This window comes from Carettochelys insculpta, chromosome 4 (genome assembly GCF_033958435.1).
Source record: "Carettochelys insculpta isolate YL-2023 chromosome 4, ASM3395843v1, whole genome shotgun sequence".
Taxonomy (NCBI): domain Eukaryota; kingdom Metazoa; phylum Chordata; order Testudines; family Carettochelyidae; genus Carettochelys; species Carettochelys insculpta.
In genome coordinates this window covers 4,908,170-4,922,619 of record NC_134140.1, presented here as the reverse complement: position 1 = coordinate 4,922,619, position 14,450 = coordinate 4,908,170, and the positions used below count along the sequence as shown (strand labels likewise).

The 14,450-nt window shown below is 44.9% G+C and overlaps 1 protein-coding gene across 5 annotated transcripts in view; it reads left to right on the top strand.

The window, feature by feature from the left end:
• The first annotated feature begins 452 nt into the window (after positions 1–452).
• The window catches only part of EXOC6B (exocyst complex component 6B), a 458,226-nt gene continuing 444,228 nt past the window's right edge, over positions 453–14,450 (top strand). For all 5 annotated transcript variants that reach the window (XM_074992199.1, XM_074992198.1, XM_074992200.1 and 2 more), the window contains exon 1: positions 453–640. In XM_074992199.1, the coding sequence (XP_074848300.1) occupies positions 528–640 (113 nt within the window). In that variant the 5' untranslated portion in view covers positions 453–527. The remainder of the gene's footprint in view (positions 641–14,450) is intronic.

Below are 14,450 nucleotides of genomic sequence, written 5' to 3'. Positions count from 1 at the left end.
CCCCCAAATGAGAGGTGCTGGGGCAGGTGTAATTGAGGGGTTCCCCCTCTGGAACAGGTCTGACTGGGGTGGGGTCCCCAGTGTGGGGCATTGGGCCAGGTATAATGGGAGGCCCCTCAATGGGCGGGGCTGGGGCAGGTCTGAGGGGGACCCCTCTGAGGTAGGTCTGACAGGGGGACCCCCCAGTGAGGGGCCCAGGGCAGGTCTGACAGGAGTGCAGGATAGGTGGTGCAGGTCTGACAGAAGTGGGGGGCGCCCAAGGGAGCGCACTGGGGCATGTCCCACTGAGGGGCGCTGGGCGGGTCTGACAGGGCGGAAACTCCCCGCCAGAAGGGGGCGCTGCCGGCCTCTCGCAGCCCAGGCGGCCGGCTACACCCCGGCTCGCCGGACTACATTTCCCGGCATGCCGGCGCGGCAGGAGGCGGGACGTGGCGTGGGGGTGCGGCCGGCTAGGCTGGGCCGGGGCACAGCGGCTCCGGCGTTGGGGGTGGGCGAGGCTCGCTGCGTTCCAGCCGGGCCCGCAGCCCATGGAGCGGGGGAAGATGGCGGAGCTGGAGAGCCTGGAGACGGCGGCGGAGCACGAGCGGATCCTGCGGGAGATAGAGAGCACGGACACGGCCTGCATCGGCCCCACGCTCAGGTACGCCCAGGCCCGGGCCCCCGCCCCAGCCGGAGGGACCGGCCCCCTTGGTCCCCCCCACCCCCGGCCAGGGACCCTCGGCTCTCTCAGTCCACTGCCCCCGGCCAGGGAAGGTCCGGCCCCCTCAGGCTGGCCCCGCCAGGGGCCCTCCCCCTGCCCCATCTCAGGGAGCCCTGGCACCCCTCAGCTCCCTTGGGGAGGGACGCACGAACCTCTGCCAGGGAGAGCCCAGACCCCTCGCTCCCTCTGGATGGGGCCCCCCAGCCCGAGGCAGGGACCTGGCCCCTCAGTGCCCCTGGTCAGGGACCCTCTGCCACCCCTCAGTTCCCCCTGGACACGGATCCCCGTCTCCTGTCAGGGAGAGCTGAGTACCCCTCAGTTCCCCCTGCAGAGGGGTGCCTGAATCTCTGTCAGGGAGAGCCCAGTCCCCTCACTTCACCCCCCCACCCCCGCGGCCAGGACATCTCCCCCCATTCGCCCATCAGGAATCCCTTAGCAATACCCATCACGTTCCCCTTAAGTGGGGAGTTCTCAGTTCCCCATCATGCCTTAGAGCAGGGAACTGTCTCTTCCCTCCCAACAGGGAACCCCCCTGCGTCCCCATCAAGGAGAGGCATCACACCCTCCCAACAGGGAACCCCCAGCATCCCTGTCACTCCTACTCTTGCCCCCCCAGGCAGGGAGTCCTCAGCACAGAGAATCCTGGCTCCTCTGAGTTGGAAAACCTCAGCTTCCGCCCATAAACAGGGAGACTCCCCTCTTACTCTCTGTTCAGACAGGGAGAGTATCTAATTTCATCTGACAGTGTTGTCCCTCCAAATTGCCACTCTGTACCCTTGCTGACACACCTTCTGAATCAACCCCCAGATTACACAGAGACAGACTCTTCTGGTGGTTTGCAAATATACTGGAAACATAAAATAAGAGGCTTCTCCATGCCCCCTTACCCAGGTACACCTCTGAATACTACCTGTTCTGACTAAATGACAGTTCCAAGGAACAGGCTGCTGGGCAGACACTGTCATCCTTCCCATCCTAAAATGCCCCATCTGCTGTCTTGAGCCCAAGCAGCTGCAACCCCCTTACTTTCTGTACACGTTTCTTTTTGCTTTACCAGGTATCTTTCTCTTGTCTCAAGATTCTGCCTAAAAACTATCACTTGGCAGGAATTCTTACTTCATTCTGTCTTTCTCCACACCTTGGATTTTTCAAGAACTGTTATACTGTGCCTTGTCTGTTTCTGTTTGTGAAATGCTGCGTACAAAATTTGTATGACTGGATAAATTATTGTGGTTAATATTGCAGCATGAAGGCAAACCATTGGAGGGATTTAAGGAGCAAGTGAGGGGTGGCATAGAGGGAGTGGTGGGATGGGGAGACTATTTTTTAGAAACAATGTTTTGAATACCGGTGGAGTATCAGGGTGATATTGAGAGGTGCCTCAGGTACAGGTCATGGTTCTAACTGTGCTGTGGGGAGGAAAGAACTGGGACAGAGGTGTGGAAAAAAAATTAGTATTATAAGACCTTGGATTTGGGGGATGGAGGAGCAAAAGATGACAAGGGTGACAGGATGGGTTGTCACTGTAGCATACTAGTGTTGGCTTAAGGCTATTTTTTTTCAACCTTTCTGTACTGGGAGTTTGTGTCCCCTGGGGATAGTGAATTTTGGGCCAAACACTGATGATAGGGTAATGCTTAATAAGCTTCTACTAATTAGACACCCTTTTGAAAATTAGTTTATTAAACCCCCCACTCTGAATTGTTTATTTCTAACTCTGAAAAACCTGTGCTGGGCTGCATGCACTCAGATGTTTTCTGCAGAAGTCAGCTCAGCTGGAGAGGAGTATGAAATCCTCTTGTTCCTTCCCACACCCACCCTCTTCATTATATCCAGATACTATCCTCATGTAATAATTCTGGCAGTGACTGAAGCATTTCTCATCAGGCCAGGGGTGAGATGCATCAAGAAATTGCAGATAAAATGTTGTAATCTGACACTGCGGCCCATTCCCCAGGGCCTTGCCTGGAGTTGTTTAGACCCCTAATTTGGCTTCATTATGATCTGACCATTGTTTTCTTATTCTAGTCTTTTTATTTTTCCTATCTTGCTTAAAGGGATGTTGTGAAAAAATGTTCCATGTGCTACTATTTTTAAACTCGCACTTCTGGGTCTGATTTCCTCAATCTCTCCAAGGGGTGTTTGTATATAGTGTTTGTCCTTTGATAACTGTAGAAAACTGCTAGTTTAGATGTGGATCTGCTTGTCTGATAGTATGCACGTAGAGGGAGAATGTGCAGATTTCACCAGAAAACCCAGACCCTGTCTGAATGTTGTAGCTGTTTTGTAGGGTTTTATTTTTATCTGTTTCACAAAAAGTATGACTAATAACAAAGCCATGGATATATGTAGGGTTATCATCCTGGTGCTGCTATAGGTTAATATTGCTGTTTGGTTAATGGATAACTTGTTCCCCTGTTAAACATCCTCTTTTGGTGGTTCCTGCAGTACCCTCCTTCAACTGGAAAAAACAGCCTACTTTGTCAAGCTGCTGACTTTTTCTCTGTCCCAGGGGTGTAAATGAAAGACCTTGCATGGCTGTTAACTCTGTCGTTGCTGCTTTTTGCTCACTTTCTGTTCTGGTTTATGTAATTCTGAAGTCAGTTTTTCACCCTTTTTATTTTTTTCTTTGTTACTCAGGCAGAACTGATTTCTGCTGCATTGTTAATCTGGAAGATACAATATGGGTGTGGGAAGTCATGACCTCTTTCTCATAAGAAATCACCTGATTTCATAGGTGGTTTTACAATGTTTAGATAATTTATATGAGCTTGGGAATCGGTTTCAGCTACCCAGAGTGCTCATTATTTACAACCTGGCCTGATAGAAACTGTTTTTAGACATAAAAGTAAACTACTTTTCTTCTCCCCCTGCCCCCCCCCCCCACCAAACAATAACTCCAAATCAACTCCTAATGGCTGATGAACATGACGATGTTTTCTGCCAATAATACAGAGAGCTGCTGATATTTACAGTCCAGTATAACTAGATCCCTCACATTGAATGGTACTGAAGTGTGGTGTTTTAAAAATATTTCCTTTAAAAGCCAATTAATTTCCTCATTCTACCAAAACCTGAGATTACAACTTATCTTTCTAAAACTCACCTTTTACTCTTGCAATTTCATTCTTCTTTTTTAAGGAAAAATACAAAAAAGTAAAACTGAATAATTGTGCACTAACTGTTGAGCTTAGAATTGCAATGGTAAAGGGGGATATTTCTATCCAAACAGAATTGTTTTCTTAAAAAATGCAAACATTTATGGTCATATCAGGTTTACAAAATCATAACTTTTGGAGTTAAAATATCAGTCTTGGTACCTTCAAATGAGCAAATATGTATAAACATTCTCTCTGATAACAATGATCTTTGACTATGGTTACAGGATCAGTGTCTGTCTTTGAAACATAACTGTGTCTGCATTTGTGAAATGGCAGAAAGCCCTTCTTCTGTGACAGCATAAGATTACATTTTGATCAGTGCTAGACTGTTTTGTTGAAATCTGAAAATCTGCTCTTGTCAGAGGTCCAGCCATAACTTGTTAGGATAGGTCATGTGATGTTACTTGAAGGATATGATGAAGTCTTGTTTGGTGTACTAATAAAAAAAACAAATACTTAAGAACCATCTGTCCAGGTTTTTCATATTCCTTAACATTTGTCACTGTAGAATTTAAGTCTCTATTCTTGGCATATTTGGCAGAAATGAAATGAGATTTCAGACCTCATTCATGCCTTCAGACTTTTATACAATGGAGATGTATATCTGTCGGAGGGGTGGGGTACTCAGGATTCTGCTGCCCTCAGTTACATAAATATAGTTGTTGCAGAATGATTCTAGAATGGCTTTTCTAATCTGGCTTGTTTTTATTTTACTGAGAGGTATTAATAATGACAAGCAGCAACCATCCCAGTTCCAAAGAGCTTTCAGCCTAAACTAGAAGGGCACAAAATAGAGATGCAGTGTGCCAGAGAAGTAGAAGATTTACATTTTTTTTAAAAATGACTCACTACTTGTGGGCATCGTGGAAGAAGTGTGTCTTCAGGAGACAGGCTAGTCTCCTTCCTAGGAATAGCGTGTTTTCATAACATGATGCAGATGCATAATCTCTGCCCATGCTACAGGGAACTGGTGCTGGAGTCCTACTAGCAACGTGGATTTGTCTGCATGCAGTTTTTGTCCTTATCTGTACAAGTGTAGAATTCAACAAAATTAAAAGGATTACAATCCCCTAGTGTGGATATTTTTATGGAGGTATAAAAGTGTTTGTCAGTTTAGCTTATGCCCTGGAATAAATGATGATGTGATAATGCTTTCACATCTCCATAGTTGTCAACACTGGAGTGTTGTACCACTTAGATCAGCGTCTGCACTGATGAGATTTATCATGAAGACTGTGTAGAATAGCTCTGGCTGTATTTAATTCACTGCTGTGGTGTTGTGATTGCTATGTGAACAGTGTCTTTCACTGAAGTCACTTTTTTCCCAGGAGTCCTTCTATAAATATGAGCTAGGAGAAACTCCTCCAGAAGGACGAGGTGGTTGCTGACTCACTTCAGTTTAACAGATGAAGTGCATGCATTGTAGATGCTGTCATACAGGTCTAATATGCCTCTGCTTCATCAGTTTTGTTCTGAGCCTCACAGAAAAAAACAAAACTCAAAGATAAGAGTTCCTGAAAAAGCAACGAGGGGTCCTGTGGCACCTTATAGACTAACAGAAATGTATGAGCATAAGCTTTTGTGGGCAAAGACCCCCTTCGTCAGATGCAGTGAGTTCCTGAAGTACATTTACCAGGGTATTGTCCAATCTAGTTTAAACATGGAGTTTCTCCAGCTCCTTTTAGGGTAATGTTTTCCAGCGTACTGATATTGCTGTCAGAGCAGTCAAAGTATTTATTTTAAAGAAACCTTTTCAAGTGCTTTAGAACTAGCAAAAGTTGCGCAATAGCTACGTATATAACCATGCCATCTTATACACTGGTTTTCTTCAGATCGTATAAATGCCATCTTATTATTGGCTTCCCTCTCCTGGGCTGTTGTTTGTTACATTAGTGAGTTATTTTTTTCTTTCAAATTAGATTACGATCTTTTTGCAACAGGGATCTTATTAGGAATGTTGGATGCCCCAGAATACAAATAATGAATGTCCGGATGTTCTTCCTGCTCTTTGGTCCAAATGCTTCCTTTACAAATGGTATCTACTCATGCATGGCTTACACTTCCCTATTCCACCCTAAAGTTCCTCTTATCCACTTTGTATTCACACTTTTTAGTTATTTGTAAATAATTTTACTGTCTTTTCTGTCCATCCAGTTTTTTTTATACCAATATTATGGCAGCTAATCACTCTCAAGGAAGAATAATGACTTCCTGCCCTAAAATTGTCTCCATCTAAGTTCTAGCACTTTGGTCTTTTAAGTCTTTCCCATAATCAATTTATTGATTGGGTTTGTTGCTTTTCGCTGAACTCACTGCAGTTTCTCTAGCTTCCTGCTGATATGGTGAAGGTAATGGTCTCTGTGAAATCCTACCAGCATAGTACAGAAGATAGATGTTACTTCCTTTCTTTGTGACTGGATGCCTGTGCATGCTCATGTTTATATTTCCGTCCATTACTACTCCTGGATTTTTCAACTTTACTCCTTTCCAAATGTCTCTTTCCTAGTAAATGTGTGGAATGCATCTTTTTTCCCCCACATGGATCTATTATCTTAATTTTGTATTGCTGAATCATTTTCTGCCTCTTCAATAATTTTTTCACATCCCTTTGTATTATTTCTGTGACTTCACTAGCATTTGCACTTCCTTCCAATTTATTATCATGTGTATTTCAGGTAGGCTGGGTCTACACGGTGCGGCTTTCCCAGGAGGTCCATGCTAAGGAGCAGCCTCAAAATTGCAAATGGCCTCTCATTTACATGGTCCAGCGGTTCATTAGCATAGCTGCACAAGAGCTCAGCCTCAGCAGAGGTGGGTGCTGGCAGTAAAGAGGCTGTGTGGTTATGCCCCTGCCAGCAAAAAGCCCCTCTGTTGCCAGAACCTTATGCCTGAGACCAAGCTCTCACACGGCTATACTGATGAGCCACGGGACCATGCTAATAAGTGGCCATTTGCAATTGCGAGGCTGCTCATTAGCATGGATTTACTGAGAAAGCCGCACCGTGTAGACATAGCCATAATGTATGTTTTACTAGCTCTTCTAGCTGCCTAATAAATTGCTTCTAGATTCATATAGTGTAAAGCCTAAAGAGACCCGTAGATATTGTAAGCTAACTTTCTGTTAAGACATGGGCCATTAAATTGCACCCAGTCACCCTGTGATGAGCCAAGTAACTTATCGGGCTAAAACACACCTTCCAGAAATTAATCCTGTCTTGATCTGAAGACCTCAAGATATGGAGGGAGAATCCATGACTCCTCTGCTAGTTTATTCCAATGGTTAATCACCCTCACTGTTAAAAACAAAAAGTGTGTCTGATAGGAATAAGGGGATTTTGACGTTTGCAGAGTCCTTTTGAAAAGGACCCCGTGTAGACGAGCCGTGGGTGATCAAAACATGGCACTTTCGAAGTGCCATAGCCAGCAGCATGCTAATGAGGAGCTGAATATTCATTTTAGTGCCTCATTAGTATTCTCCAATTTGGCCATTATCATAGCCCTTGCTGAGTCTCCAGGCTAAACTGAGCAGTTCTCCTGGTATGGCCTCATACAGGTGTGTCATTGAATTTTATCTCTCTTGCCAGATAATGATTGTTGTTTGATTTCTGTCACACCCTGCCTGTACATTGGTTACCATCATTGCCGTTGTCTCTGTGGAGCTAACATCTAGCTGAATTGCCAACTTACAATATACATAAACTTAATTCTCATAAGTGTATATGCATTAATGATATACATATGCAGTAAACCCCCTGAAACGCGTGAGTTCACGTTGCGCTTAACTAGTGTTAACGTGAGTTAAGTGCAATTCAAAGCCACTCTGTGGCTGTCTGCCCACCCAGTTCCCCCAGCTGGGGGAAACTGGGTGGCAACTGCAGCAGCATGGCTTCTCGCAGGCTTTCCCCAGATGGGAGAAGCCATGCCACCACAGCTGTCTGCCCAGTGTGGCTTCTTCCCAGCTGGGGGAGGCTGGACAGGCAGCTGTGCCTGACTCCCTGCTGCTGACAGGAGCTAGGAAACTGACCAGCACTGGTGCTGGTCAGTTTTCTCCATGCAAACAGAGAGGAGCTGGGAGCCAGGCTGCCCCCAAGTCCCCAGCTGCCTTCCATTCCTGGAGCCAGGAAACTGACCAGGGCTGGTGCCCTCCTCAGTTTCTGGCTCCACTGTGTTGTGTGGGGAATTTAACTTATGTGGGGATTGTGAGAATGCAACCCTGCATAAGTCAGGGTTTGCTGTGTGGATAGAGGATTGACTTTCAGCAGATCACAACCTTTCCCCAATACCTTACAAAGCACGTTACATATGTAAGATCACAATTACATAAAAATGAGGATTATGTTGGATGGGCGCAGGGCAGTTTTTGTCACTCCTCTTCTCCACTTCTCATCTGGACTGTGGCAGGAACTCTCAGATTACACCACGCATTTATGGACTACCATTCTCCACTGGGGACAGTCTTGGGCAAGGTTCTCTTAGGTGTCAGCGCTGATGCTGCACTTCTTTATGTATGCTTTCAGCATGTTCTTATCTTGCTTCTGCTGACCCACAATTCTTCTCTGTCCTTCCTCCAACTCAGAAAACAATCTGTTTTGGGAGGCACTGATCAGACTTCTGAACCATGTGACCCGTCCAATGAAGTTGTTGATGAATGATAATGACATCAATGCTGGTCATGTTTGACTCTTCCAGGATGCTAGTGTTGGTGCGCCCATCCTCCCAAGAGATATTTAGGATTTTCCTGAGGCAGTGTTAATGATGTTGTTCAGGTGGCTTCAAATGATGCTCGTATGTTGTCCAGTTTTCACATGGATACAGTAGCCTTGAAACTGCATGTTATGCAAGAAACTTCTGTGTATAGCATCACAGTGGACTACAATGGGGATACGAAGGTTGGTATGACACAGAGGATGGAATGTAAGTGAAAACAAAGTCAGAGGAAGAGGGATGGTGAAGGTCTTTGAATGCCAGCATGTCGTGGATAGCCATGGAAGGTTTTATAGAAAGTGTGACATGAGCACATTAATACATAAGTAAAGTGACTTTGGATGAACAGGAATGGGGCAAGCCTGGTACCCAGAAGGTGAGAGGGGAAATGAGGTGGCAATAAAAATAGTGGGAAGTGATCGGTCTTTTGATGAGCAATTTGAATCAGGAATGAAATCAAGAAGAGTTGTGGACTTGTTAAATTCTGCCCAAGTGACAGCATAGCGTAAATGTATGGCTTCAGGTGAGCACCAAATGTCATGCACTGTTTGCCCTGAATGAATAACCTGTAGCTGTGGATAAGAACGAAATCCTCAACCCAGTTTCTTCAATGAACTGTAGCGGGTATGCCATGTTCTCTTTCCTGCATGAAGCTGGAAGGAATTTCCTGTGCCTGAAGTGTAAATTTATATGGCTGTTCTGGAGCAGGAGAGTTTTGGATTGGAGGGGCAAATTGAAGTGCTATTAAGAATCAGAGAAGCTGAAGAGTTTGCGGAATAAATGGTTTCAGGTGAGAAGCACAACTACATAGTCACCACAGCTCCAGCAGTCACAGATAGGGGAGGGGCACTTGTCCTGCAACAGGGCAGTTCTGGACTATGCTGGGTGGGGGGCCAGGGTAGGGGCGCCTGTCCCTTGGCAGCAGCTCTGAGCCCCTGCATGGAACTTGTTGGGCAGCTGCACAGCCACGCAACTTAAAGGGCACTTAGTGAATAATGATAGGAACAGGTCACCAAATCAGAGTGATCTAGATTGCTGGATAAACTGAATGAAGGCAAACACTATGGCCCTGGCTACGCTGCCCCTCCCTTTTGGAAGGGGCATACAAAATATGGCCAATTGGAAATGCAAATGAAGCATGGATTTAAATATCTAATGCCTCAGCTGCATACTCATGCAGGATCTTGTGTGTGTGTATGTATATATAAAGATGGAGATACATACATACAAAAAGATGGAGATACACATCTCATACAGCAGGAAGAGACCTTGGGAGGTCATGGAGTCCAGTCTTCTGCCATTTTGGCAAGGCCAAGCACATCCCTGACAGTTTTTTTTTAAATCTATTTGCCCCACACCCCTAAAGGTGGATTCTTCACGGATTGAACTAATAACCCTGGGTTTAGCAGGCTAATGCTCAAACCACCGAGCTAACCCTCTCTCTTGATTCTGGAATAGCTGATTTTGAAAGCCAAAAGGAAACCCCGGTTTCCAAAGCACCCTTTTTCCTTATTTTTTTATGTTAACGTAGCTTTGTGGGGCTGCCTGTGGTGTTGCTCCCAGCCCCTTACGCCAGCCCTACATTTGCGACCCCCCTCCCCAGTGTGTCCAATGATCCCTGAGTTAAGAAGTATTGATTTATATGAGGTACTCTCAGCAAGACCTCCAAGTTCCCTAGGGACATGTGTGGATACCCTTAATTGAGAACCACAGCCTTAGCGATGGATTCACAGAGCTCAGTTTATTTAGCCCAACAAAGAGAAGGTTAAGGGGAGGTGTGATTACAGTCTGCCTGCCTGCATAGGGAGCATATATCTGGCCATGGACTCTTCAGTGTATCAGAGAATGGCATAATACAGTGCAATGACTGGAAATTGAATCTAGACAAATTTAGGAGTGTAAATTAAAGTGTACATTTGAAGAGTAATTTACCAAGGGTTGTGGTGGATTCTCTTTTACTGACCTTTTTTAAATTAAGATTGAATGTCTTTCTAAAAGACCCGTGGCAGGTTCAAGTGAAGCATACTGCATGCCTATAGGCCTCTTTTAATTTATGATCATTCTTGGGGTTGTGGAACAGGAACTGGATCCTGAAATGAATGCGTCCTTTGGGTAACACTTGAAGAAAGGTAGGTATTATTTAGGTATATGATCAGAGCACTTATAGGCCTTCATCAGGATGTTTTTGTGCTATGTATTTTAGGGTCTAAATCATTGTGTTTAAATGTCTTTATCTTGTTAGTGTTCATATGAACTCTCTAGGAATCAGTGTTGTGCCCTGCTTGGATCATGCAGAACCATGCATTGGAATGTCCATCACTTAAGTTCACTAAAATAAACCACAATCCTTTGTTTCTTTACCACGTGCTTTGTGGCATATCAGTCTTGTGGGTTTCCTTCTTGGTCTGGAAGTACAGATTGAACCTGTCTAGTATGGCACCTTTGTGACCTGACTGGTGCCAAGTGAGAGAATTTGCTGGACTATAGGGTGTCAGTATTGTCTAGCATTATCAGCACTTCCACTGATTACTGGTGTCTTAAGATGATATTTAGGGGTAAATTACAGCTGAATTACATCACAGAACGCTGAGAACCAGGACTGGTGGCTGTAAACAAACTTTATGGAACCATGGGAAACTTGGCCACGACAAGGTAAGTGGTCATCTGGCTAATTTAAAATCATGCCTGATTATGGATATGGCCAGACAAGAAAGTGCTGGACTAGAAAAGTTCAATCTGTAGTCGCTTTGAATGAATGCACTTGTGTCCCTGGTATAGTGCTGTGAATTGTTCCATGCCGGGTGGGGGTGGGCGGGTGGGTGTGTGTGTGTGTGTACAATTACAGAATTGGTATCCAAAGGGAATTTGGCAGATGGATTTCGGTCATCTTTGAAAACTTTAAACGTGGAAGAAACTACAGATGCTGTTGCTTGCTGAAGGAGAAAGCTAGCACACCCTCAAAGTAACTGTAATAGTAAAAAACAAGACAAAGGATCTTTAAAAAGTGAAAAACGCTTGCTGGATTTAGTTTGGCTTCTGAAAACACAAATTAACTTGCACTTTCATCTGCTAACCTGCTTGACCTAATTTTTAAAAAGTGTGTTGTATAGAGAGCAAGAACAAAACAAACTCACCCCTGAGCTGCATTCCCTTCCCTCCCAAAAGGAGCCAACCCTAAACAAAATTTGAAAGGGCAGAAATAATATCTCCTACGAAGAAGATCATTATGTTTGTCTAGTTTGAAATGACTAAACAAGTCCATAAACATAAGCAGAATCATTTCAGTAATGGCTCGTGTGCACTTGATAATCTTTAGACTGTTAGGCCTCATTTCTGTGAGCTGCTTTGTACACAGCCCTTTTGAAATCTGTGAAGCTGTGTGTACACATAGGGATTCAGCCACATGGAATAGATGTCAGTTTCATGGACTGTGTTGCTTCCTGTCTAGTTGCACATCTCCTTTTTGAGTCTGACTCTTGATACAATTGCCCAAATTCAGACTTGTTATGCTGAGGTGCACTTGAAGTCAAAGGAGGGGTGCTTGCTTACAGCAAGTCTGAACTGGGTTTATTGTCTCAGAAAAATTGCTAGATAACTGAATCCAGATTGGCTTGAGTATGAATGCTGTCACTGGGATCTAAAGATGGCTGAAGGATCATAAATGATCATGGTAAATTAGTGTATTGAATGAATTGGAGGGGGAGGAGAGTCCTTGGGAGGTTGCTGCAAGTGATGAGTGTGGTGCCTGCTTTTATTTCACATCTTTAATCTGAAAGAGGTGATAAAAAAACATGTTAATTACATTGGCAGATAATACTAAATTGCAAAGAATTTCAAACAGCAGTGAGGGAGAAGAATAATACAGAAGGGACAAAGACTAGAAACATAAACAGGAAATAATGAAATGCAGGTCCGCATGTCCCAGTTCAAGTGGTTATAATTTGAGAGAGAGCTTTTTTTTTTTAATCTGATGCCAGTAATTTACTTGGCACTGTGCACAAAAATAGAAAGAGCCCCCTGGTCTGAAGAGCGTAATAATCCAAAATGCAGATGCTAATGGTACTTACTTGAAAAGCATTAATCAGGAATCATAGCACATAGTAAATTAGATACGAGATTGCAGTAGATAAGGGCCTTTTTTGATTTTGGGGCAGTATATAACAGCTGCAAAAATACCCAGCTCTTTTCACCAGTAACTTTAAAAGCACATACAAAAAGCATGGTTTACATAGAGGGAGACTGAGGCTCAGACATTTGCCCACCATGGTCACTCAGCAGTCCAGTGGCAGAGTCAGGAATAGATCCCAGGTATCCTGCATCTCAGGCTAGTACCCATGCTGTGAATGGGGATAACCCAATGTATTTCTAGTACAGTGAAGTAGCATGTTGGAGCACGAAGGTGGCGGTTCTCAGCATCAGTTGCAGAGTTGTCTGCTGAAGCTGTTATACCAGTCTTGTACATTTGTACTAATTACGTCCAGCTAGCTCTGCCTCTCAATGGTTTGCAGGGTTTAGATGTTCAGTGTTTTCCCACTCCTGGGCTCAGTTGAAAAGAATTGTTCTGCTGAACAACCTTGTGTAGGAGGATTCCTATGGGGCTGTAGTGTGAAATTGATGGCAGCCTAGTTGGTTTCACTCTTCCGCACCTAGTTCTTTGAGCATAGACAGTGAAACAGACTATACTCCTATCAGATGCACTCTATCTGCCTAGGGGCTGAGGGTGAAGTTAGCTTTATGGCTGTCAGTTTGATTCTCGTGTTGCTTATGCTATTGTGTGCAGGAGCAGCAGTGCCAACCTGGAGGAAAAGAGGAGGTGGAGGAGAGGGGAAATTTCAAGAACAGGTGGGATAAAGTTTGTGTGTGTCTAGGTGGAGGGAATAGGGAGGTATCCAGAGAAAAGAAATCATCCATTTATTTTAAAATGGAGATTACATTTGAGTTTTTCATCTACTAATCTTAATACAAATTATACTCAAGTAACCAAAGAAAGTCAGCCTCAGGCTATGTCTATGCTTACCTGGAAGATTGACGGTTGCTACTCAATTTCTGGTACTCCAGTTGCATACCAAAATTGATTTTGCAGCTGTTGACTTCCTTGCCTGTCTTCACGGCAGCAGGTTGACAGGAGTGCACCTCCCGTTGACTTTCCTTAATCCTCGCAGCTTGCAAGGAGTTCTGGGGTCGATGTTGACCCCGGAACATGCTGTTTTGCACATGCGCAAGATTGAATGTAAGCATTTGATCTTCTGTGGCCAGTGTAGCTGTAGCCTCCAAGGGGTAGCTGGGTTGGTCTGAGCTTCACAAATAACAAGCAGTCATGTAGCACCTTGGAAACGGTGATGTCGTGGGGGATGCGTGTGTGAGCGACAGGTTGAGCAGCTCACACATGCTGTGGATGACCCCCTGCTGGCTGTAACCTAAGATGTCAGGTAACACCTCTGCCGCTGAACAAAGAGTGGGGAGGAGCCCAGCGGGTTTTGAATGAGAGGCAAGTAGTTAGTTGCAGGAGTTGGAAGGCAGTTAGCCTGGTCTGGAGGAGAGGAACAAAGCGGGGAGCAAGGCCCTGGCTTGGAGGGCTCCCCTCAGGGCTCCCCTCTCCAAGATGGATTGGAATGACTGTTTCTGGATGCTGTACTGACACCTCTGTACTACGCTGAGTCTCTGACAAATAAACTGCCTTTTCTACCTGCTGAGTGAGAGTCACTACAGGCTGCAGATGGGGTGCAGTGCTTGAGGACCCCTGAACCCCATCATAGAAACTAACAAATGTATTAGTTCATAAGCTTTGATGCCTAAGATCCTCATTTATTAGGTCATTAACTTTTGTGGGTAAGACCCACTTCAGGTGTCTGAGGTAGACAAATTCTATCTGGATTCTATTTGTG